Source organism: Lycorma delicatula, chromosome 1 (genome assembly GCF_047948215.1).
Source record: "Lycorma delicatula isolate Av1 chromosome 1, ASM4794821v1, whole genome shotgun sequence".
In the NCBI taxonomy this organism is placed as follows: domain Eukaryota; kingdom Metazoa; phylum Arthropoda; class Insecta; order Hemiptera; family Fulgoridae; genus Lycorma; species Lycorma delicatula.
The window spans coordinates 199,444,271-199,469,266 of NC_134455.1; the positions used below are offsets into that span (position 1 = coordinate 199,444,271).

Here is a 24,996-nt window from a genome sequence, read left to right on the forward strand (position 1 = left end):
TGAGAAAGCAAGGTCTTTGGATAATTTGAAAAATGCAGCACTACACCATCAAAGTGTTCAATAAAAGATTTTTGCTTCCTTCAATATTGGCTGTGGCCCAGAAATATTTTGAAAGTGAAAACATATCCAACTCATTCTTTTGTAAATTTGATTTCCATAACTTCAGCTTTTTAATGAAAGCTTTTACTTCGTCTTTTTGAACAAGTGGATGCTCTTGTGATCCCTGCATTGATTTATTTAAACCACTCAATTTTCCAAAAATTTCAACCAAATAGGCATGTTTAATAATAAAATTATCATTGATCCACAAATGTGCTTCTTCATGGTGGTTTTCTTCGAGAAAGGTTGCTATTCCTTCTTTGAGCTCAAACACCCTTTGATTCACTTTTGCACAAGATAGCCAGCGAACTTCACAATAATACAGAAGTGAGGTATAAGTAGCTTTCATATCAACACACAGCTTTGCAAACAACATTGTTCTTAATGTAGTTTATAATTTTTATAACTTTTGTAAAAATGTTGTTCAGTTCCTTACTCAAATTTTTTGACACTAAAGCTGCTTTGTGAAGCACAAAGTATGTCCAGGTAGCATGTGGTGCTTTCTTTTTGATCAATATTTGAAGACCTGCTTTTGTCTGGACAATGAATGAGCTCTGTCTGTACTCAGTCCAATGCAATTATTCCACATAATGTTGTTTTCTTCAAAGAAAACTGTCTATTACATTAAACATCTCAATCGATCTATGGTTTTTCCAGGAATGGATGTGCAAAATAACATATCTCCTAATATATTATTTTCCACAACATATCGAACGTATGCAATTAAATAGGCTATCTTTAACTATAACAGTTGCCTCATCCACTTGAATGGAGAATTTTGAAGTACGCAGCTGAGAAACTAATTGATCCCAAATATCTTCAAATATGGTGCTGTTTTAATTTGACTGGTCTCATACTAACTGAAGCCAAAACTTTTGAACACAACAAACACATTGGTTTTTCCAAGCCATCTAATAAAACTTGTAAATCCTAACGATAAATACAATGAACTGTATTGTCATTTTTTGGGAGCTTTACCTCCTTTTTTGCTTTTATTCCCACTTATATCAGCATCAGTATCTTCATTATTGTTGACTTTTCTCTTGAAACCACTCAAGAATTTATCCATTCGCCTAAAAATATTTTATAATTTAAAATAAATAATAATTATAAAAATATACTAACGATTATTTTTAGAAAGAAATCACGATAAAAATTGTCACACACCGCCAACACCCTTCAGTTGGCACTTTAGCTATGAGTGATGATGAGGTTACTTTTTCATGCAACTAGCGATCATTTTTTGCATTACAGAAACAGAACATTTGCAAAGGTGAAATTTCTAAAATTTTCCACTCCAGATAATTTTTTAATAAGAATTAAATGAATGTAGAAAAATGTAAGAAAAATAAAAATGAACATTACTTCACTGAATTTGTACTGTAATGTTACATTATGAAGTTTATTTATTTATATATATTATGGTATGAACATTAATTAAAAAGTTTAATTAATTTATTAATTAAACTTTAAAATTTATTAATTTATTAAAAAGTTTTGGTGCCTCCCCTGGCGGTAGTCCTTCCCTCTCAGGTTGGAAACCGTGGCCTTATAGTAAAAAAAATTTATTCTCTAAATAGTAGGCACTCTGAGGGATTATTTTATGGTAGCATTATTTTTCTCTTATAGAAAAGTAGGCAGATAAGTCGTAAAGTAACATGATCTTGTTCTTCATTATATAACTTTTTTATTAATTTTTTGAAATAAGTTTTTTTTCATAATATTGTATATTTTTGAACCTATACTTAGATTTACACTATAGACTGAAAATATTTCTATATTTGAATCATATTTTATAATAAAAGTTTACCATTCTAAACAAAATTTCTAAATGACTATTACTTAAAATCTGTATTGTAAAACTATTTCTGTAAAGCCTAAATTGCAGGCAAAAAAAACAAGTAATAAGAATCACTATCATAATAAAACTATTAGGGCTTTCAAAAGTAAAATATTGCATGAAAATAAAACATGCAACGCGCAAAGAATGCTGAAGTTGAAAAAACTCTCAATAGCTAGTAAAATAATAAATAATTTCCATTAACAGATTTATGTTTTAATATTACTAAAATTTTTTCAACAAATCAGTCATAAAAAATATTTTTTAATCTTTTTTGAGCAGGTAATAAACATATTTGATAAATTTATTAATGATATCAGCTTTTTTAATGTTTTAAGCCGAGATTACAAGACTATTGGACCAATTAAAACAATTTTTTTCTAATGGGAAAGTAAAAAATTATTTTCAGATCAAATAAAATGTTTGATATTCAATGCCTTCATTACTCTCAAGTTCTATACATAATAAAATGTTACAGGAGGTATAATTTCCGATTATAAAAAATTTTTTCACATGAGTTTAATTGTAATCAATACTTTATTGTATTTGACCAAATGAGATTGCATAAACAAAAGATCACTAAATGCATTTTGTAACAAAACAGACCCTTCAGAATGGCTAGGTGGACTATATCACTTGAAATGACAATAAACAAACAACAACTCACATATTCCAAGTTAATCTGTAGATTTTAATTATGTTTAAAAACTGCATTATCTTAATGCAGTTATTGGTATGTATAATGCTATTAATGTATTGTTGTTTATAACAGAAAAGGGACATTAATTTGTAATTTCACATTAGTTGTTTCAGTTTTTCTTGACTGTGATCCATGTAAAGAACCTGAGGCAAAAGAACCACCCGACAGCAATACCTTCTTTAATAGTGTTCATTATATATCCAATCACTGTGGTAAATCAGAATGAAAGAGTTAATTTTAGGGTTGAATATACCTACATTCTGGTGGGCTTGGTATACTGTTTTTTTTTTTTTCATTTTTTACTAATGATTAATTCACCATGTGAGCTCAAAGGGTTGCATGTGGGAATATAATATGAATTTGTAGTCTATGAAAAATGCCAAGCCTGACTGGAATTTGAATCCAGAACAACTTGAATGAAATATCAAGATGTGATCACCATGTAACTATATATTTAACACAGTACAGAAGGCTTTGGAAAGCCATAACTCCTCACCTTCTCTAGTAAGCCTGACATGATGCTTTTATTTGTTCTTCAAGATTGGCTATGGCCACTTTCATGAATCAGAAGTGACATTTAAGTTACGCCACTTATCACACAATAACAGTAATTGACAATTATAAAATTATTAATTTGGTTTGGTTAGGTGTTAAAAAGATTTATTGTTTTAAAGCAGTGATTCTCAACCTTTTTAGCTCCACAACCCCCAAAAAGGAAAAAAAAGAAATAATGAATATTTCATGACCCCTCCCCCCATTAAACAGAAATACAATGAAATCTAGTTAAAACTATTTAGTTGCATTGATAATTATGGGTATGTACATGCAATATGAAGTGTACAAACACGAGCAATTTACAGGTTCCAACTTGATGGTACGTACTCCTTCTAATTTGTCTGCTTGTATAATAGAAGCTGTGAGATGTCAAGTCCAAACTCACATATGATACATTTGAACACGTGCCCTCACAAGAATAAAAGAGGCATAAGGGATTGCAGAACTTCTGTTTAGTTTTGAATGCGAAGCGTGTATCTGGCGATTTTATTTAAGTTTTTAAAGGCGTAGTTTCATTAAAAGTAAAAATAATTGAGGTTTCGGTTTTAGTATGTGATCAAACAATGCCACTGGGTTTTTTGTTTTTGTTTTTTTTTCTTTTATTAGATTCTTTTGGAAAATGGATAAATTTATGAAAAAACTAAGTGAGCCTTCGACATTCTGTGAATCGATTGATAAAAAGACAATATTGTACAATGACTTCCTGACCCCCTGTAGGGAAAGACACTTTCTGCCATCCCCTCTGTTCCTAACCCTTATGAGCTTTACCAGAGGTATTCTTCGAAACCTCAGTTTTTGACATATTACAGTCCGCCTTGGTCAGGATAAGTGACATTCCCATCGGTGTACTACTATTTAATGAACTCAAAACAAAACACATCTTGCCGAGTCTTAAATAATACTGAAAGGACTTAACTAAACAAAGGAACTGTACTACCTACCTGTAGAAGGTAAAAGTGAGTTCAACACACAACAGGAAATACAAAAATGAAACATAAAAATATTACAGAACAATAACAACACAGTAACATAGAAACAAAACAAAACAAAGGGCAAAAACAACAACAAAAACATAATCTATAAAACAAAAACAGCATACAAAAGAAAGTTATTTAAATTATAGTTTTACCTAACTGGATGGAAAGCTATAGTGAAGTGTTTGATTTTAAGTCTTCTCCGATGAAAGCATGAAGCCATTAAAATTAATTCTGTACGTAGAAACTAAACATCCATATCATAAAACCAAACCATTTTAATTTTTGAAAGAAAATTGCATCCTTTGAAAATCAATAAGTTTCTAATTGTAAATCAAGCCATACTGATAAAAGTACATTTGAATCATCTTATCTCGTAGCATTAAGAGTAGCTAAGAAGTTATACAATCATACAATCACTGAAAACCTCACACTGCTTGCTGCAGTTGATATGGTTAGTGTTTTAATAAGCATGAAAGAAGCAAAAAAATAGAAAATATTCCACTGTCTAATGACACAATGTCAAGGCGAATCAAGCACATGGTTGCCGATGTTCGTGATTAGATAATTCAGTAACCGAGTTCAAGTGAATTTTTAGTATTCAATTTTATTAATCAACAGATGGCAAACATTTCTCAGTTCTTATATTTTATGAGATATAAATGCAATAGAGACAGATCAATCAAAGAAAATATGATGTTTTGCAAATCAATACCACTGACAATGTCTTTTTGATGAAGCTACTACAAACTATAACATAGATTGGACAAAATGTATTGCAGTTTATAATGATGGTGAAAAAGTGATAACAGGAAAGAACAGTGGATTTCTGAAAAAATAAAAGATGTCTTGTAACAAGGGCAGAATGGACGCACACTACTTCTTTCACAGACATTCTCTTGCCACAAAAAATATACCAGAAAATCTCAAACAAACTCTTTGTAAAGAAGCAAAAACGGTTAATTTTATTAAAAGTCAACCATTACAGAATAGGCTGTTTGCCTAATTTAACTATGCAATGAAATGGGCGAAAGGAAAAAAATCTCTTCTTTTCCATACAGAAGTCAGATGGTTATTGTGGAAGAGTGTGTTAAACTGATTATTGCAATTGTGAGATGAATTAATATTTTTCAAGGATAAACAAATGGCATTCTCAATGCTTTTACAGAATAATGAGTATATGTTTATGTTTGTTTACTTAGCTGATTTATTTTAACATTTAAACGACTTGAATGTGAATTTACAAGCACATGATAAAAACATTTTATGAGGCGTGTTTTTTTTTAAGTAAGGGCTGTTTTCAATTTGTCGCCATAATATGAAAATTGATGGTGTTAGTGTAGCATGCTTATTTATATACCTATCTAATATACTATTTATATTATAAATGGATATTTATATAAATGATTATCTATTTACAATAAGTTAACACTATTTACATTAGTTGCTGGGTATAGCCTGGCTGAAATGAGTGCTAAAATAAATAATCCTGCGAGTTGTGAAGTGTAATTAGTAATTTTTTACTTATTGATGAAAAAATAAATGCAACAATTCGTCAAAACAGAAGGCTTATTGTTTCTCAATTATTGAGTGAATTTCCTTTTGTTTCATCATCAGTATTTTACACATTTTAACTGAAAAACTGGGTTACAGAAATTTGTGTTTCAGATGAATACCCAGAATGTTGACAGAAACACACACAGAAAATCATCTTACTGCAGCTCAAACATATTGCTGAGATGCTATGAAAATGAAGGTGATGATTTATGGAAACACCTTGTTTATGTTATCCATGTTTCATAAACATGGATATCTTATTCAAATGTTGAGACAAAGCAGCAATAAATGCAATGGCACCATTCATCATCCCCAAAGCCCAAAAAGTTTAGCAAGAAAGTTCAATGGAAAAGCCTATGGCTACAGTTTTTTGGGATGATGAAGGGATATTCCCAATTGAATTTCTTGAATGTGGAACTGTTAATTTGGATATGCACTGTGAAACGCTTACAAAACTTAGACATTCAATTCAGAATAAATGGCACGGCAAGCTAACCAATGGTATTTTCTTTTTCCATGACGACGCACGACCTCACAAGGTAAACAAAACCACTGATACCACTGAATTGCAACAATATTTTTGGGAAATCTTTGAACATTTGCATTACTGTCTGGTTCTTGCAACAAGTTATTATAACCTTTTTCTCCATTTAAAGCAATGGTTTCCCAGAAGTTTGAAGATGGTGAGGATCTGTAAAACAGAGAAATTAATTGGTTTAAATCACAAGCGGGAAAATTCTTTAGTAACAGAATAATGAAGCTGGTAAGCCGATATCAAAAATGTATTGCAGTAAATGGTGAATATTTAGAAAAACAGTATATATTTATAAGTTTATTTTGTTATAATAAGTTTTTTCTATTTTGCTTATTTCAACTTTTATATCAAAACAACCCTTACTTATAAAAAACATGCCTCATATTAATGAGAACAAATTCATGCACTCATTAAGAACCTCTTTATCTAGATTATTAGCCTTCAAAGCAAAAATTTGGATGAAGAGACTATTATTCACCACAGTTTGGATAACATGAAGATCCATTTGCTTGTGCTAAAGAGTAAAGAGTGTGCGGAGTATTTCCTGGAAGATAAAAATGATTTCTTGAGAAGATGCATATGGAATCCATTTAATGATAATGGTGTTGCAGCTGTTAAGTCAGCAGTTGAGTTTCATGACCAGTACTCATTGAAATGTCTACCAATTAAACATTACGACTACAACTTACATCTGAAGGTTTAAATACGTTTTGGCTTGGTCGTCAATCAAAATGAATTTGGAAATTAAGTGATAGAAGTATTGAAAATATTAATCCCTTTCGCCAAGTTTTACCTCTGTGAAAAAAGTTTTTCATCTATGGTTGAGCTAAAAACTAAATATAGGAATCATCTTTTTATTACTTGAAAACGATTTGTTTTTTTTGTATTTCTAAAATGATCCATGCATGGAGAAACTTTTAAATGAAAACAAACACAACTATCTCATTAATTTATTTTCTTTACATATGCATTAACAAATGCAAGATGGAATGTTTATAAATAAATGACCTTTTTCCTCATAAAACGATTTCAATATTGTTTATGTGTATAAAGTTGTAGCCTAATTTCATGATCCCGTCTTTCATATCACCACAACCATCAAGTTGAGAAACAGTGTTTTAGAGAATTAAAACATAACTGTAGGTAATACATACCAAAATGATACATTTGACATCCATGAACTCTTGAAATGAAATTGTCTATAAAGTACAGGACAGTAAAGCGCTTTTAAAAAAAGTAAATTCAGTTTAAAATCATATACATTTATCTTCATAAGAGCAGCACACTTTATTATTAAAAACTTCATTGTCACATAATTACCTGCATTGGACCAGCACTAAAACCTTCTGTACAAGAACATTCAAAACCTCCTTCAAGATTGGTACAGGTTCCATTTCCACATATGTTTGAACCACTTATGCACTCATTATCATCTGTAAAAAATATAATTTAAAAAAGCTAGCATTAAGCACAATTGTTTAATTATCATCTACTTTTTTCATTTAAATAAAAACAACAAAGTTCTTATTTGTAAGCGTTCTGTACAAGACGACACTGTTGAGAAAGTTGACAATTTAACATGGAGATTTAAAATTACAACACATTTCTTGATAGATATCCCTTTAGATATCAAAAAAATATTAGGTTAACCTTTTTTTTTTTAAACATACGTAGGAAGTATTTTTACAAATACAGAGTGCCCCACGAAGAAATGAGAAACTTTCAGGACATGTTCTACCAATGAAAATAATGAAAACGTTCATACAAACATAGGTCTTGAAACGATTTGTTTTCAAGTTACAGCTAGCAAAAGATTTCACCTAGATTTCAGCTCTTCTAATAAAATGAAGCCCTACTGTAAATTTTGGGACCCAAATTAAGGAGTAAAGTTAGTGGTTTCTAATTAATTTGAGCTGAGTGTCTGACTCGACGTCAGAGTGTTTGGTTGCTTTGTAACTAGCTCCGTACTTTGGTACTGAAACTGGTTATAGTCTAGTGAATTTAGGAGAAATTTTCGGTCCAGAGGTTTTCTGGAGCTATTGGTATGGTTTTGGTGGTTTTTTGTGAGTGCGCGAGGTAGGTGTGAGTGTTTTTTCGTGTGTTTTACATTTTTAGTAGTGTATAAAACTTTGTGTTGAGTTTCAATAAGGTTCAGAGTTGCTTGCGACTACATTATTATGGATGCAGGTGTTTAATATAAATTGTTATCTATAATTACTTTATATTATTAATAACAATGGCTTACAGTGATAAGCTATTGTGGCTTGAACAGAGTTAAATTTATTTCTTTTGTTTGCGTTATCTCTTGATAAGAGACCTATAAATATAATATTAAGCTTTTTTATTATATTAAGACTGTGCGTGTAAGACTGTACACAAGTAAGTATACTTGTGTATAGTAGTGAGTAAACTATTTACATTTAACTGCATTTGTGTGTGTGTTATTAACATGCAGTGTGTTAGTATATAAATATTTTAATTTATAAGTTACTGGAATAGAAGTCAAGTTTAATCTTGTTATATATAGACCTAGTTTTATTGAATTTGCTTCTAGTAAGTGACCCCCTGACCACCGTATTGGACCCCCTCCGATTATAGTGAGTGGGGTATCAAGTTAATTGGGATTGAGTTGAGAGTTAGATTTTTAATATTTTATAATTTTATCTGCTTTTACTGAATTGTGAGATGGCTGACAAATGTTTTAAACCTAAAAAAACACTGGCTCGTTCCCCTGTTAGGATGGAAGTATCACAGCAGGAACAGTCTGTGAGCCAATTGGAGAGCGTGTCTCTGCAGACTACACCTAGTGTACGGACGGTCCCACTTCCACAAAGAGACAAGAGAAGGGAGGCCCCTGGTGATAAGCCTCAAAAACGTAAACTAGAGGAGATTGAAGCTAGCACAGATAGTGATTCTATCGAGGGCACAGACTTTGATCAGTTAATGAAAGAAGTTGGAAATTTAGTGAAATTAGTGCATGAAAGCACTAATACTAAGAAAGAAATTAAAGAATGCGCTTTTAAGATTCTTGAATTAGCTAAAGACTTAGGAACCTCGGTGAGGGCTCTTTATGAGCTCTCACATCCGAAGCAATGTAATGAGATTCCGATTCAGACTGAATTGTCACACAAAAGTCAAGTAGTGGACATAATGGCGGATATAACATCGGACGATGATCTGATACGCCTCCTACATAGGAAATGGCCTATTGATTTATTGCAGCGTCTTGTACAACTAGAGGAATATCCACAGGAGGGTGACACGTGTCATTTTCATGACATTGTGGAAAATAAAAGCGTTCAAGAATCTAGGAGGTACCAAGCGAAACCAGGTGAAATAAAGCAAGATATCTCTACTATAATGTGCAGTGATGCTTCTACGATTCAATTTACGCGATATACAATATTTTATAACTCATCGGAGCATGAGGAGCCATTACTCAAGACGATATTAGCTGCCTTGAAAAGAGTTGTAAGTAGTTCTGCAGTGCCGACTTTCGTTCTTCCTGGAGGCAAATTTGGGACAAGCTTACGCAAGATTATATTGTACTTGCTTCGTCAACAGGAGGGAAACATTAAGATTTATGTCCGACCAGGAGAAGGACGTCAAGAAGTAAAACAGGTCTTAAGAACAACACCTGCAGTAACTGATAGCGGTACTGTTATTGTTAAAGCGCAGGGAAGATCCTACGCGAATTTATTACGGACTGTCAAGTCTTCGGTGTCACAAGAAGAAGTGGGTGATATTTTGTCACTAAAGAAAGGTGTAAATGATGATTTATATAATCGGGTCCAAGGTTCAAAGAAAGCTGCCGAGCTGAAAACGTTATTGAAAACCAAGGCGGCTGATCTTAAAATTGATCTTAGGTCATGTGAAAGCAGGCGGACGGTGGTACATGTTAAGGACATAGCCATGGAACAGAAGAAGAAATAACCACTGCGTTATCGCGAGTACTCGGTGAGGACGAAGACTTTAAATTATCGTCAATAAGCAATGCTTTTAATTCGCTGAAATGGGATGCGATCCTACAAGCGTTGAGAGATAAGGATATTCCTGGATACCTAAGAAGAATTATCCAGAATTACCTGCAGGATAGGCTTGTTGTTTGTCACCAGGGTAGATGCTTCCGCTTCAAAGTGACGTGTGGAGTACCTCAAGGCTCTGTCTTGGGGCCACTCCTTTGGAATCTGGTCTATGACGGAATTCTCGGGCTGAGTTATCCTCTGGGTGTTTTCCCAGTGGCTTTTGCTGACGACCTGGCCTTGGTTGTTACTGGAAAAACTGAAGTAGAGGTATCGGAGAAGGCAAACGTAGCGATACGAATGGCAGAAGTCTGGATGTCCACTAAAGGCTTAAAACATCCGCATGGTAAAACAAAATACGTAGTCATGACAGGTCGTAGGAGAATATCTGACATCCTAATTCGAGTAGGGGGTAATCTTGTCCAGCAACAGACTTCAGCCAAATATTTAGGGATCTGGCTTGACAAGAGGAGGAGTTTTACGGCACACGTGAATGATATACATAAACGAGCTGAATGCACGGTCAAAAATCTTAGCAGATTACTCGGTAATATGACAGGATCCAGAACTGCGAAGCGTAAGATTTACGCTCACGTAGTTAATTCCATCTTACTTTACGGTATACAAGTCTGGGAAAGAGCTCTGCGTGCCGACAAGAACAGAAGAGCCCTTGAAGGAATTCAACGGCGCATGGGCTTAAGAGTGATATGCGCATATTCTTCAGTCTCCACCGAGGCAGTACTCGTAATTGCAGGAGTTCCTCCGCTTAAACAACTGGCGGAGATGCGAGTGAGTATAGCATGTGGACAACCTTCTAAAGAAGCATATGAAGAGATGCTGCGTAATTGGCAACATCGTTGGAATGTAGCCAACACGGGACGATGGACACATCGTTTGATACCTTTGATCCGACCATGGATAGAAAGGAAGTTCGGGGACATAAATTACTGGATAACGCAATTTCTTACAGGGCATGGGTCGTTCAGGTCCTATTTATGTGCAAGACTAAGGGTAGATAACAACAACTGTCCTTACTGTGGGGCATATGATTCCCCTGAACATGTAGTATTTGAATGTAACCGTTGGACTGAAAGCAGGCAATCCTGTGTAAGACGTATAGGGCCATTATCTACAGAGAATGTGGTGGATAAAATGCTACTTAACGAGGATAACTTTAATGTGATCTCGTCGTTTATAACCGCAGTTATAAAGAAGAAAGATGAGGAAGCTCGTCAAGAAGAAACCGCTTGCTGATGACGGCTTGTCGTAGGTGGAATTTCCACCTACGAAATAAAAGAGCTAACTGGTGAACTGACCTGCCGTGCCGGACATACAGCCGGCGGGCAGGGAGGCGAGCTAGAGTAAAGGACACTCCTCTGGCGCGAGTCAAACTTGATTGTAGATCCGTTCCAGAGGAGTAGGTGGGAATATAAAAAAAAAAAAAAAAAAAAATTAATTTGAGCTGGGAAATATGATAAAATAAGTTCCAGAACTGTAACTGCAGTAGTTTTTAAGATATCCAACATAAAACACAAAATTCAGTATTGAAAAACAAGTGTTTTTTTAGGTTTGTAGTAAAATAACTTTGTTAATTGACTAATAAATGTGAAAGATTTAGTAACAAAACTTGTAGAGAATTTAATTCTGAGAAAATTAATGTAAATATAGCCAATAAAAAGTAAATAACACTGTGATTTAAATACAACTGTCCGATATTATTTTTTAAAAAGGGAGTAATTTTTTAAGTTGAATGCTAATAAAGTAATGATTATTAACAAGAATAACAACAAGATGAATGAGAAAGTGTGGGCATTTATCTATTGCAAGATGTGGACTTAGCACACATAAACCAATAGTAATTGTAAAAATTGTAAGCACCTTTGTAGCTATTACGTTACAATTCCTCAAGCAAATTTTAAGAATATTGTTTTCAATAAGCATCAGTTAAAAAATTCCAATTTTTTCTATTTCTCTATTCCCTGTTTCAGTTACAAACAAGGCTTCATTATTTAAGTTCATGAATATACTCGTAAAAAAATTATAAAGGAATATACTTGTAAAGAATTACAAGTATATTAATGTTACAATGAAGCCTCACTGAAACTGGAAATAGGGAAGCGGAAAAACATTGAAATTACAAAGGGGATTTTGTAGAGTCTTTACTACTTCCTTTTTGGGTGAGTGTGCATGTGTGAGATTGAACATTGAACAGAACTTTACGGATAGGGCTGTCATGGCATTCCTTTAAATTATCAAAATGAACATAATGCTACTACTTTATGATGATTCAGTTAACCGACATTCTATCAATCTGAAAAAATAAACTAAAATTATCCAAAGGATTTGGCTGTATATATGTAAGTGCCGAAAATAAAAAGATTGTAAGCAACTTGAATGGAACCTACTAGTCATTTCTGAAATTGCCATTCAGAAAGGTAGCCATTCTCAAGCTAACAAACCCTGAACCCTGTTCAAAGCTTACTAAGAAAAGTGAGTAAGCAGTTTCCCATTGTTCTCTTCACTGAGCCAAAGATGTGATGCAAATCGCCATTCTGAGCCCACTGCAAAGCAACAGATGTTCAGATCTAAATGTGACTCCTTTAGACAGTTCACCATAGGGACTGACTGGCTATAAAATGAACATCATTATTCTCATAAAAAGCAACTCTGACAAGTATCTTTTTGTAAGGATCAGGATATTAGCTTTAACCTTATCTCTGGCAATGTACTATTTTGTGACTGGTACGCAGTTTTTAAGTAAATAACCTTCTATTGAAACAGCAATAAAATTATTTTTAATGATCTGATTTTAACTTATATATCATTTTAATAAAAAATATAGGCTATAATAACATAAAAGTTAATTTACTTAACCTTTTCAAAAAAAATCAATAGTAAAGTCAAATTTCCTTTTTTTATAAGTACAGAAAAAAAATTCACTTTTATAGTCCGTAAAAAATTAAAAACATTTATAATTTCAAGATATACAAAAAACTTGTCTGTTATTAAAAAAGAATTGAAAAAAACCATTAGTAACATATTTACCTAACAATATTTATATTTGGCCTACTTTATCCTTCGTTCCCTAGTTGTCATGGTCTGTTTCAACGCATCTCTTTTCCCTTTGCTCTGGCCTGGACAAATCTCATCATCATTTAAAAATTCCATACTTAAAACTTATACAATAAACTATAATTCAGTAAAACATATAACAGATATCACTAAAAAGTAGAATAACCAAACATAGAGATACACAAACTAGACAATAACAATGACATATAACGAACCAAAATCAAACTTAGAAGATTAAAAGGAACAGGCTATAAAAGAGAAATTTGTTAGACAAAACTGTCGTACTTGCAAAAATAACTAAAATGAAATATAATCTATTGATATCAAGTAATTGCTGAACTATATCAGGCATTCAAGGTACGGTTGGGTGGGAATTAACTCCTATTGAGAATTATTTGTACCTTTTTTAATATTTAACCAATTTTCATGAAACAAAAAGCATTTTGTTCCTTACAATGATAGAATTTATTACAGGATATCTCATTTATGTCATTGTAGGTATCAGTGGTGGAATGGTACAATGTCTAATCTTGCATGAGCAGGTTCATCTGGCATTAAGGAACATAGTATGGTGGTCTGTGGTACAAGTAAAGAGATGGTAGTGAAGTGTGAAAGGACCTTGTGCCTCGGTAGATGCACAATTCCCTTCCCTTTTAAGGGAAGACCATAAGGAATGGCCACTCGAAGCTAATGGACACATGTTCTGAATCAGAAGTTAGGAGACTTGGTCTTCCCTTAACATCCAGGATGGAAGAAAATGTACAGGTAGTTCAGGTAATGTTCACTTGAAATCCTCAGAAATCACAAAGACCAGTATCTCGTGAAAGTGGTTTAACCTGAGACATAATCCAAACTGTTCATGAACCAAAATTCTGTTGAATTTTTGTCCATGGAAATCACATTACTGTCAGGAATTAAAGAGTGTGGTCATCGGTTGGAATATGGGGAGATGATGCTTGCTTGGTATGAAGACTGGTTCGATATTTTCAGTAATATCCAGTGGTCAGATGAAGCAGTGTTTCACATTGGGGGATTTGTTAACTGGCACAATTGTTATTATTGGGCAACAGAGGGTGCCATCCGAGGGTGGTTGTTGAAAAAAGCCAACATCGTCCAAAGGTCAAAGTGTGGTGCAGCATGATTTCCACAAAAGTTTAGGATTCATATTTCATTTGGGACACAATGAATGCAGAACAGTACCTTGATATTCTTAAAGATTATGTTCATGGTATTGTTTCCACATGGGATAATTACAATGACCTAATCTTTGAGCAAGATGAGGGTCCCGTCTCACTTTGAAGTCCTGTCCGTGTGTAGCTCAACACCCATTTTCTAGGATGCTGGTTGAACATTGTGGGCCTCTTGAATGGCCAGTAAGGAGTACTGACCTAACGTCCTGCAACTTCTTCCTCTGGGGGGTGAGCGAAAAAGGAAGTTTAACACACAAAATCAAAAACTCTTAATGAATTGGAGGAACGAATTCGCCAAATTCTTGGAAATATACTGCAAGATTATCTGCAGAAGTCTGTCGCAAACATCCTCATTCATTTATGGAAACAGGTGGATAATGGTAATGCTTATGTGGAATTTTAGCTATGCGTAACAATTCTACCATTGTAAGGAACTAAATGTTTTTTGTTTCACAAAGATTAGTTAATTATTGAAAAATTATAAACAATTTTCAATAGGTAGTTAATTCCTGCCCGCTCAGTAAATAAAGAAGAAAACAAACCATCTCGAGTTGGAACGCTGCCGGTTTCGTGACATGCTAAATGTCTCGCTATGGGACGATTGCCAGAGATTGGGTTAACATTGAAAATATGAAGTCAGTTGCTTTTTGCAGAGAACAAGAAACTCTTTAAATTTATACTATAAAAATAAAAACTGTATGTTTAAAAGTAAAATAATTACTCGAGAGTATAAATTAGATTGTGTTCCAGGGACACAATGTTTTGCATCCAGGACTTTCAGAGAAATTTATCTGACTTTCCTCAATAATTCTTAGCTAGCAAGTAGCATTGTTACAAAGCGTTAAGAAATACTAAAATTTAAACGTGAGATAGTAAAATGTTAACCATACAATCCTTCTGTTTTATGTACTTTATTGTAATGTTCAATAGTTTAGGGGTCTTATTATATCGATCTCATAAAACACACTTTTTTTTTAATAACTACTCTGTTTAGATAGTGGAACACCAGTTGAACGACAATAATGAAAACAGACTGAATCCACTCAGCTTGCTGTATAATTAAAAAAAAAGAAGTTAAATGTCTTTCTAAAATCAGTCTTTTAAGCGATGTGTATTAACTAAGGGTTTTTACAGTAAAATTTTTAAATCACACAGTTCAAAAACTGAAAAAATTAAACACTGAACCAAGTAATAACAAAAACAAGGGTAAATTATAAGCTCATATACAATGTTGTCTTATTAATAAAAGAACAAAAGCAATGTTTTCAATAGATATTTAAATAAATATACACAAAAAGCCTTAAATTAAAAAATGTATCTGATGCTTTGTACAGAGGGAATAGTTAAGATTAAATATGGTGAATAAATAAAGCAGACATATCCTACAGTAATAATTATCATCTGCAGAAGAAGCAAACAACAAATGTAAACAACTTCGATATTAAAGGCCAAGAATATTCTACAGACTCGATAAAGAAATTTCCTAGGTGTAATATACAGCTCCTGAATCTCTACGTTATATATTGGAAACCCCAGTTTACACAGAAATTGGATGTGAATAAATATATTATTAGGCGGTTGTCAAAGTATACTTTAAATTTGAATGATAAATTGCGACAATTAATATCCGATTGAATTACATAAGATTAACAATGCATTTATTATTTATGGCTCTTACTTAATCTAAGTAATGCGGTTGTTGCAATGTAAACTCTACCTGGTTTATTGTACAGGTCAGTTTTGGATGATAAGGGCTGACATGTGCTTTCGTATCTGAATCTATTGAGTATTACGATCGTATAATATTAAATTATACCTAATCGTCTATATTTTTATTTATATATACATAATTTATAGTTGTATTTGTAGTTTATATCTATATCTTTAAATATGTATATGAATAAATATATGAATTTATTAATCGATACAAACCTATGGAAATAAAAATTTACTTATAAATACTCATTTACCATGAATATCATAACATAATTAATACATCAAATGCTAATTTAAATGTAATTGAATTTTAAAAATCAAATTTGTTTTTACTAATTTTCCAACAAAGGATTATATATTATTCAAAACAATGCTAATAATTAAAAGGTAATTCGATGTAAATAGAATCTGACATAATAAATGTAATACATATACACACACACACACACACACACACACAGAGAGAGAGAGAGAGATTGTTAAACAAAGAGCTTTCAGGACATGTTCTACTTGTGAGAATAATGAAAAATGTTTATAAAAACATAGGTCTGGAAATGCTTGAGTTAACAGCCAGTGAAAGATTTCACCTGGATTTCAGCTCTTCCAATAAAAAAAATCCTTACTGTAACTTTTTGAATCCAAATTAAGGAATAAAGTTGGTGATTTCTTATGTAGTTTGAGCTGGGAAGTAAGATTTATAAGTCCCAGAACTGTAACTCCAGTAGTTTTTAAGATAACTAATGTAAAACACAAAATTCAGTGTCAAAAAGCAAGTTTAATAAACAAGCAAGTTTATTCTGTGGTAACATATAGTTATGCACCTCCCCTTTTGATTGTATTCGACTGAACCAAAGTGTCCAAAAAAACCCAAAATTATAAAAAATTTAGAATTTGGACTTTTTCTTAACTGCAGTAAAAAAGTCCATCATAAATGAAAATAAGTACCACTTATGGTACTTATTTTCATTGGTTCCAGAATTATAGCCAAATAAAATTTTAATTATGAAATATTTGCATCTTACAAGGCAAGGCACATCAGTTCGAATCAGAATTCATCTCTTTTTTTTAATTTAAATTTAGAATCGTTATATTTGGATTTTCTAGTTTAATTTTATCTACACTAAAGTTAACTTGACACTAAAGAATGACTGAAAAATAGACCCTCACAAGAACAACATATGCACTGAGGCATACATGCCTGATCTTTAATAAATTGCAAAAAACTCTTATCTTTTAGTTCATTATTCCTCTGACATTATTGGACAATATTCTTCCTAAGTCGGAGTTGATCATCATTTCCTTTATTTGCTTTTTGTTGCCATTTAATTGCTCTTTGGAAGGATATAATTCTCCTGATCTTAATTTGTTTACACATTCTCTAGTTTTCAAATTTTCTCTCTCTTTATATTCATCATCCTCTCTAAATCTTTTTATTCTTTCCTTGGTCTTAACATTTTCTTCCTCTTTATATTTATCATCTCTTAATGTTTTTATTCTTTCTTTCTTTGCAGTATTTTCTTCCTGTTTATATTTTTTTGGTTTGCAACATTTTCTTCCTTTTTATTCTGTCTTTAAGTTGTAACATTTTTTCTCTCTTTATTTTTTTATTCCTCTATTGTTCTTAATTTTCTTCCACTTCATATTCATCTTCTTATTGTTTTTTGAGATATTTATCTTCATACTATCTTTCTTTTTCCTGTATAATTTTTTCTTTTTCATTTTTGATTATTCACCAAATAATCCAATAATAAAAACTGAATATTTTACACTGTAAGGTTGAAATTAACATTTGTAACCAGTGTACAGGAGTTCACTAAACAGAACAGTTTAATTATTATTAAATTTTATTTATATGACACACCAGAAATCTGAAACATTTGTTAATCAACAATTCATGAAGATACGAATAAAACTGATCTAGTAATATGAATAATAAATGGCTTTTACTCTATCTTAATATTCCATGTAAGATTGTCCATTAATAATTGTATAAATATTTGATGTTAAAAAACTAATACTTCAGCAATTGTGAAACTGTCCATTTTATTAAAGAATTGGAGGATCGTATCTCACTTTCAAATGAAATCAGTTGAAATGAAGTGAAAATGAAGTGAAATGAAATGAAGTGCAGCAAAATAATTGTATATGTAATTTAATAGACGTACAAGAAAGTCATGTGGTGTCCACATCAGATTTTTTTTTGTGATACAATGGCTTTTCAAATTATTAATAAATGTAGAAGATTTAGTAATAAAACTTATAGAGAATTTAATTCTGAGAAGATTAACGTAAATACAGCTAAAAAGTAAATAAAAACTTTTAATAATTGGTTTTTTACTGAAGCAAAACAAACAAAAAAGTAGACAGAAAATTGCATTATTATTTCTATACCTTATAAACATTATTCTTAATATAAAAAAACAGAAAATAAAATATAAGAAAAGATAAATGGTTACAGAATAACAAACTTAAGTTACAGTAACTGTTTGAAATTCCCTCCTTCATAATGTACACAGCACTCTACCCATTGTAAAATATTTCTGATGGCTTTCTGTATCATCTCAGGATCATTTTGTAAACATTCAATAGCATTTTGTATTTTAATGAGTAACTCTTCTTTAGTATTAACTTTTTGTTGATATACTAACTTTTTCATATGGCTCCAAATGAAGCAATCTAGTGATGTTCAGTCAGGTGATCATGGTGGCCAATTGACTGATCCATCAAGTCCAATCCAGTTTAAAAAACTGGTTAAAACTTAGTGTTCAAGGGATATTACTAGCTACTAAAAAAAAATGTGGCGTTGCACCATTGTGTTGAAAAATCTTTGCAATCTAGTTTGTGAAAGTGCATCCTCGAAAAACATCGGAAAATAATTTTTCAAGAAATGAAAATATGCATCTCCTGTAAGGTTTTCATTAAAAATAAATGGTCCCAGAATTTTGACATATATAATGCCAAATGAAATATTAATGTGAAATCTATGTTGGAAACTAGTTTCCACAGTACCATGTGGATTGTCTTTGTTCCATGACAATTTTTAGAACTGAAGACTCTGTTTCTCATAAAAGTGGCTTCATCCGTAAATAAAACTGAATTTACCTATCAGCAATATCTAGTTAACTGCTGGGGTAATCCGTTGGTCAAAAATTTTGAACCTTTGGCAGGTGGAAATGATAAATATTTTCTTTCTGTAGGATACGTGTTGTATCCTCAAAGTAAAAACAAAGCAAAGTATGTTACTTTGCTTTAATGTTCATCATTAACACGATGATTTACTTCGTGCTCAACAGAAAACGAACATGTTGGAGATGACCCTTTCATTCGTAAATGCTGATACACCAAAGAATATTTAGAAAGAATACTTTGAAAAGAATATTTATTAGGTACAGAAAGAATAATATGATTTCTGTCTATTTTTTGTCTTTTTTGTTTCAATAAAAAATTTGTTTTTTATAAGTTTTTATTTGCTTTTTATTGGCTGTATTTACATTATTAATTTTCTCAGAATTAAATTCTGTACAAGTTTTGTAACTAAAGCTTCCACACTGATTAGTCATTTAACTATGCTATTGTACTAGTACAAACCTAAAAAAACAAAAACTTGTTTTTCAACACCAAATTTTATGTTTTATGCCAGATATCTTAAAACCTATTGGAGTTACAGTTTTAGGATCTGTTTTATCCTAGTTCCCACCTCAAATTACATAAGAAACCACCAACTTTACTCCTTAATTTGGGTGCCAAAAATTAAAAGAGCTTCTTTTTATTAAAAGAGTTGAAATCCGGGCAAAATCTTTTGCTAGCCATAACTTGAAAATAAAGTGTTTCCAGACCTATGCTTGTATGAACGTTTTTCATTATTTTCACCAGTAGAAAGAAAATTTTCAAAAATTTTCTATGTTTCTTCGTTGGACACTGTGTATTCTTCAAAGTAAAAATACAAGGCCAACAGAAGTACATGGGAAACTTTTTTTGCAGTTGGCAGCATCCTGTCTGACAAATTGCATAAGATACAAAAAGTTCACCAGGCAAAAAAACTGCAAATTCTACCAACTGAACCCTTAGTTGAAGTAATGTTGTGCTTAACTTGTACATTTACAATTATCATTTCAATTTAAAATTCCATCAAGTGAAGATTTGATCAGTCATTTGATTCCTTTAAACTGAAGAAAAAATTGCCACTGATGGCCTTGATTTATTAGAATATTAATTAGATGCTCTTGAGAGGGTTGGTAGGTTCAAACACAACACATAAATAGCCCTACTATCAGTAACGTACATTCAAGCTAATAAGTGCAGATTTGATTGAACACAACTCGTTGTTATTACAAACCATGTTAAAAACAAAGACCTGTTCATACACCACAAGGTTGTAGTTCATCTTAGTACAGATAGAACACCATGAACACACACTTGGTGCATGATCCACAGTCAGTGTGTTAATTATTGATCAGCTTAAGAAGGATGTTAAGTTTGAAGGTAATGACTAATTTGTAGCAACTGTAAGCTTAGAAAATACTGAGGTTTATGATTTACTGTTGTAATTAGGGAAACACAGTCTGTAGCAATTTCAAAATTATTTGTAGCTTTGTTGCAAACTTCAGTTTTTAAGCCAGGTATGTTACACAGCCATTTTCAATAGGAAAAGGTTGAGTTTGTTCAGTACTCTACAGTAATAATGAAATTCCTGAGGGAAACTAATGAATTTATGAGACCGTATAAACAAAAATGTAACATGAATGCTTCTTATCTTCGGACAAACATGAAATTATATTAATTATTCCATAATTTTGTAAAAATAATAATATTAAGATTTTTTTTGCTAAGGCCAAACTCAAACGGAACATTATTGAATTCATAATAGTATAATATTTTTATAGCAGTTGGATAATAACAGAATTGTTTTAGTCGAGTTCCCCCAAAATGAAAAGAAGCTTTTTTTCAATCTACTCAAAAAATTAAAAAAAAATCTTTCAGTCAATTCATACGCACTAGAAGAAAGTACTACACATAAAAATGAATACTTCCACAAAGTTTCATGACTATTGCAATAAACAACAAAGTTACTACTCTCAAATTTTTTCAGCAAAAGCAAGTAATCTGAAGCACATTCAAATTATTATAAGTACTGGACTTTAACTCAAAAACTAATAACTATATATATTAATTATCTTTAACTTAGCTGTCACAAGTTTCTTCTTGAACAATCTTTGTTAGAAAATACTTTATTGAAAATATTTACAAAAAAATAAATAAAGTGAGATTTGCGAACAAAAGGAGTTTACATCTATATTCTGGAATGCAAATAGGGTGTAATCCCTTTTTACACTTTACACAAATAAAAGTACTTTTTTTTTCTTTCCCTTTTCTTAATACTATGTACACTGCATACACTACAGTTTCTTTTTCTTTTATTTGGTAATTTTTCCACAAACTGTTTAGACCCCTCCTCCAACATTCAACTCATCTCTGAGTGTTCATCATTATGAGCCATGGGGTTTCTATATTCTTTAATATCAAGTCATTGATTAGCTAGTTCATTTACCAAAGTAACAGTGAATTTTAGTCTGCTCACTGGTTTATTTGTATTGCATTTAAATAAAATATAAATATTCAATACCATCCTAAACAGAAGGTGAAATGTAATTTTTTTCCAGAACTTGGTGCTTTTTCTGTCATATTTGTAACTATGTAGCATTTGGTCATGCCCATCTACAACACCCATACAATCATAGCACCTTCTAATAATTGCTGGTTTTTTGGTAATGTAAACTTTGTTTTCCCTTTTCTTTACTCTTTTTGCTCATCTCCAGCATCAGAATTTGTGAACAACAATATACAAGTTTATTTGCGACTTTCTATGTTTATAGCCTAGTAACAGTAACTTTTTTCCTCCTGTATCTTCTTTCACCAATAGAGTAGTCCTCTGCTTTTGCATCAATAGAAACACTTTTTCTATTAGATCTCAAGGTGCCTGTCAAAAGATTAGTTTTCCATAACCCTTATTCAAATACCCTTCCAATTCCATAAGTTTTATTACAACTATATGGCCCAGTCCCTTTTCCTTTACCTGTTTTCAATCACAAACTTTTGCCCCCGGTATACAAAAAAATGCAAACAATAGTGTGTGACATTGCCACACACAAAGAGCCCATAATTTGACATCAAACCTGTAATGTTTTTTGGACATATATTACATTAAAGGATTTTTTGATTTGGTGGCTATCATACTCTCATATATTGATAGGCACTTGCCAGGAGTGAAGTAATGTTTTGATGCATGGTTCATATGTTCTATCAGTGGGAGGAACCATGCACATAAGTCATAATTTTGTTCTCTTGGTTCTGGCATGTTAGTTGTGTCTACCAAGTGGAAAAAACATAATACATCTTGAAACCTGTTTCTGGTGAACAATCGCCCATACCAACTACACAACTGACTAGGATCTGTTCACCAATGTTCTATTGTGGGTTTTCTGTTTAGCCCCACGTTTATCAGTACACATATGAATGCTAGCATTTCAAAAACTGTTACATGCTGCCACTTACATAAAATGTCATCAGGATTTCTGTTCAAATTTAAGAAATTAGTTACCTTTTCTGCATACAAATTAGTATATTTTATAAACATTTCCATTATATATTGGATAAAAAATAATCTAAAGTAGGCAGACTGGTGAATGTTGAGGTGGACAATATTTCACTTCAGTTACTCTTGAAAAAAAAATGTGTAGGCCTATGTGTAGAGTTTCTTCAGTTGAACTGCCATTGCTATCACTAGACAACAGTAAATGATCATTAGGTCTACTTACATCTAGTGGGGACCAATACCTGAAGGTTCAAGAAGATCATCAAATGTTTAGTAATATGGATCATTATCTGTATCGTCCACAAATGAAGAAGACTCATCCTCATTTTCAATTTCTGAATCATCACTGGAAGGTTCTTCACTTGAAAAAACACACTCCTCAAAAACTGTTTTTGCAGTATTCTCTCTTAGAGGGGAACGAGTCCTTTTCATTTTACAAAAACTATGAAAAACAATCATACAACACAGACCAGTAACCACAAATAAACAAACAACACTAAACTTAGTACAGACACAGCCTAAACAAACAAAGCTTGGTAACAGCCAACTTCCACAGCCATTACATTTTGTTTACATTATAAACCATGTGTAACTATATTTAACACAAATAATAATGGCATAATTGAAAAAAATAGTTTCTTTACAAACATTTTGATGTTAATATATTGCAGGTTTAAGTTTGTTTTGATATTAAAAAAGGTTTTTTCCGAACGTCTGTATACACTGGGATTTTTGTGCCATATTTTGTACCTCTGTAAATACAAACATTGAGATTTTTAAGACATATTTTCAATGTCCATATGTAAGGATGCTGGGAACAAAAGTGTTAAATGTTAAATATGATTTCTCAATATAATTTGGTGTTTTGCAAGGGAAATAATCATGTTATTCTGAATGAAAGAGTAGGTTTTTGATGGGTTTAACACCTGTATCATAATGACATTATAATACAGCTGTAGAAAAGTGACTTAAAACTTGTCAGAAAAAATGAATTGTCACTGAAATAAAAAGAAATAAGTCATATAATATTTAACATTTCATACCAATACAACGTTTTCCTGTTGAATCTAGCATGTAACCAGTCGGGCATTCACAACGGAATGATCCATCAGTATTGATACAATCACCTCCTTCACAAATATTCATCATGAAAGAACACTCATTGAGATCTTCTCCTGACTCCAGCCGACCAACCCCTTCAGGACACATCTTTTTAAATTCATCTAAACATATAAAAAATATGACAAAGATTAGTTAGGAGTAGGAGTCCTGACTTTATCTGACAGCACCTCAATCACTAGCCAGATTCTTTCCAACAATGTCAACAAAGAAACAGTCTCTGGACATACCACCAAGCCAGTGGCAATAGATAAAATTTAAAACCGACACTCCATTTTTCTCAAATTTAAAGACTTAAATAACACACAAACATTCAGAAATGATATTAAAATTAACTTCCTGAAACTCCTCTTTGATTTGTAGTGCTTTTCAATTTTATTATTGGTACACATTTGCCCACTCTTTAAAATCACTATTACATGATTTTCTACCTCTAATATAAATAATTCAAAACTTAAGATTAAGATAAATTATAAACCATTTAACAACAAAATAAAAATAAAATATATAATATTTAGTATAACCTAAATCTTTCTTTTTTGCGTAAGGCATTACATAGCAAATTATATATATTTTTTTTGTGAGGTCATGTTAAAGGGAAATGGATGTACTGCAACTCTTATTATTACATACATACTGGAATTACATCAATGGAATCATCATTCCATTGGATTGATGATTGATTGATTGATTCCATGGAATGATGATTCCATTGATGTAATTCCACTTCATTAATGGAATGTAAGTGGAATCTATTCTTTTACTCATGGAAGATTCTTACTTCAGTGGGTAAAAAAAATAGATACAAAATTTGAGATTTGTGAAATTTTGCTAAATAGTGCACTTTTAAAAATTAGATGAATTTTCAACAAAAAAAATATTGTGGAATTTGAAGCATCATAAATTAGTAAGTTACATGAATATTTTTGAAAAAACTGTAAAAGAATAACAAATTTACAGCAATTTTCAACAAAAATTGGTCAACGTGCTAGTAAACTGCCATTGTCAGATATTTATTAAAGAGA

At 31.8% G+C, this 24,996-nt stretch overlaps 1 protein-coding gene across 1 annotated transcript in view; it reads right to left on the reverse strand.

Moving 5' to 3' along the window:
- LOC142327385 (fibrillin-1-like) overlaps nucleotides 1–24,996 on the reverse strand; it is a 339,860-nt gene that overhangs the window by 58,056 nt on the left and 256,808 nt on the right. Inside the window, exons 43-44 of the mRNA XM_075370397.1 lie at nucleotides 23,896–24,075; nucleotides 7,581–7,693 (exon numbers count right to left, since the gene is read on the reverse strand). Of these exons, the coding sequence (XP_075226512.1) occupies nucleotides 7,581–7,693; nucleotides 23,896–24,075 (293 nt within the window). The remainder of the gene's footprint in view (nucleotides 1–7,580; nucleotides 7,694–23,895; nucleotides 24,076–24,996) is intronic.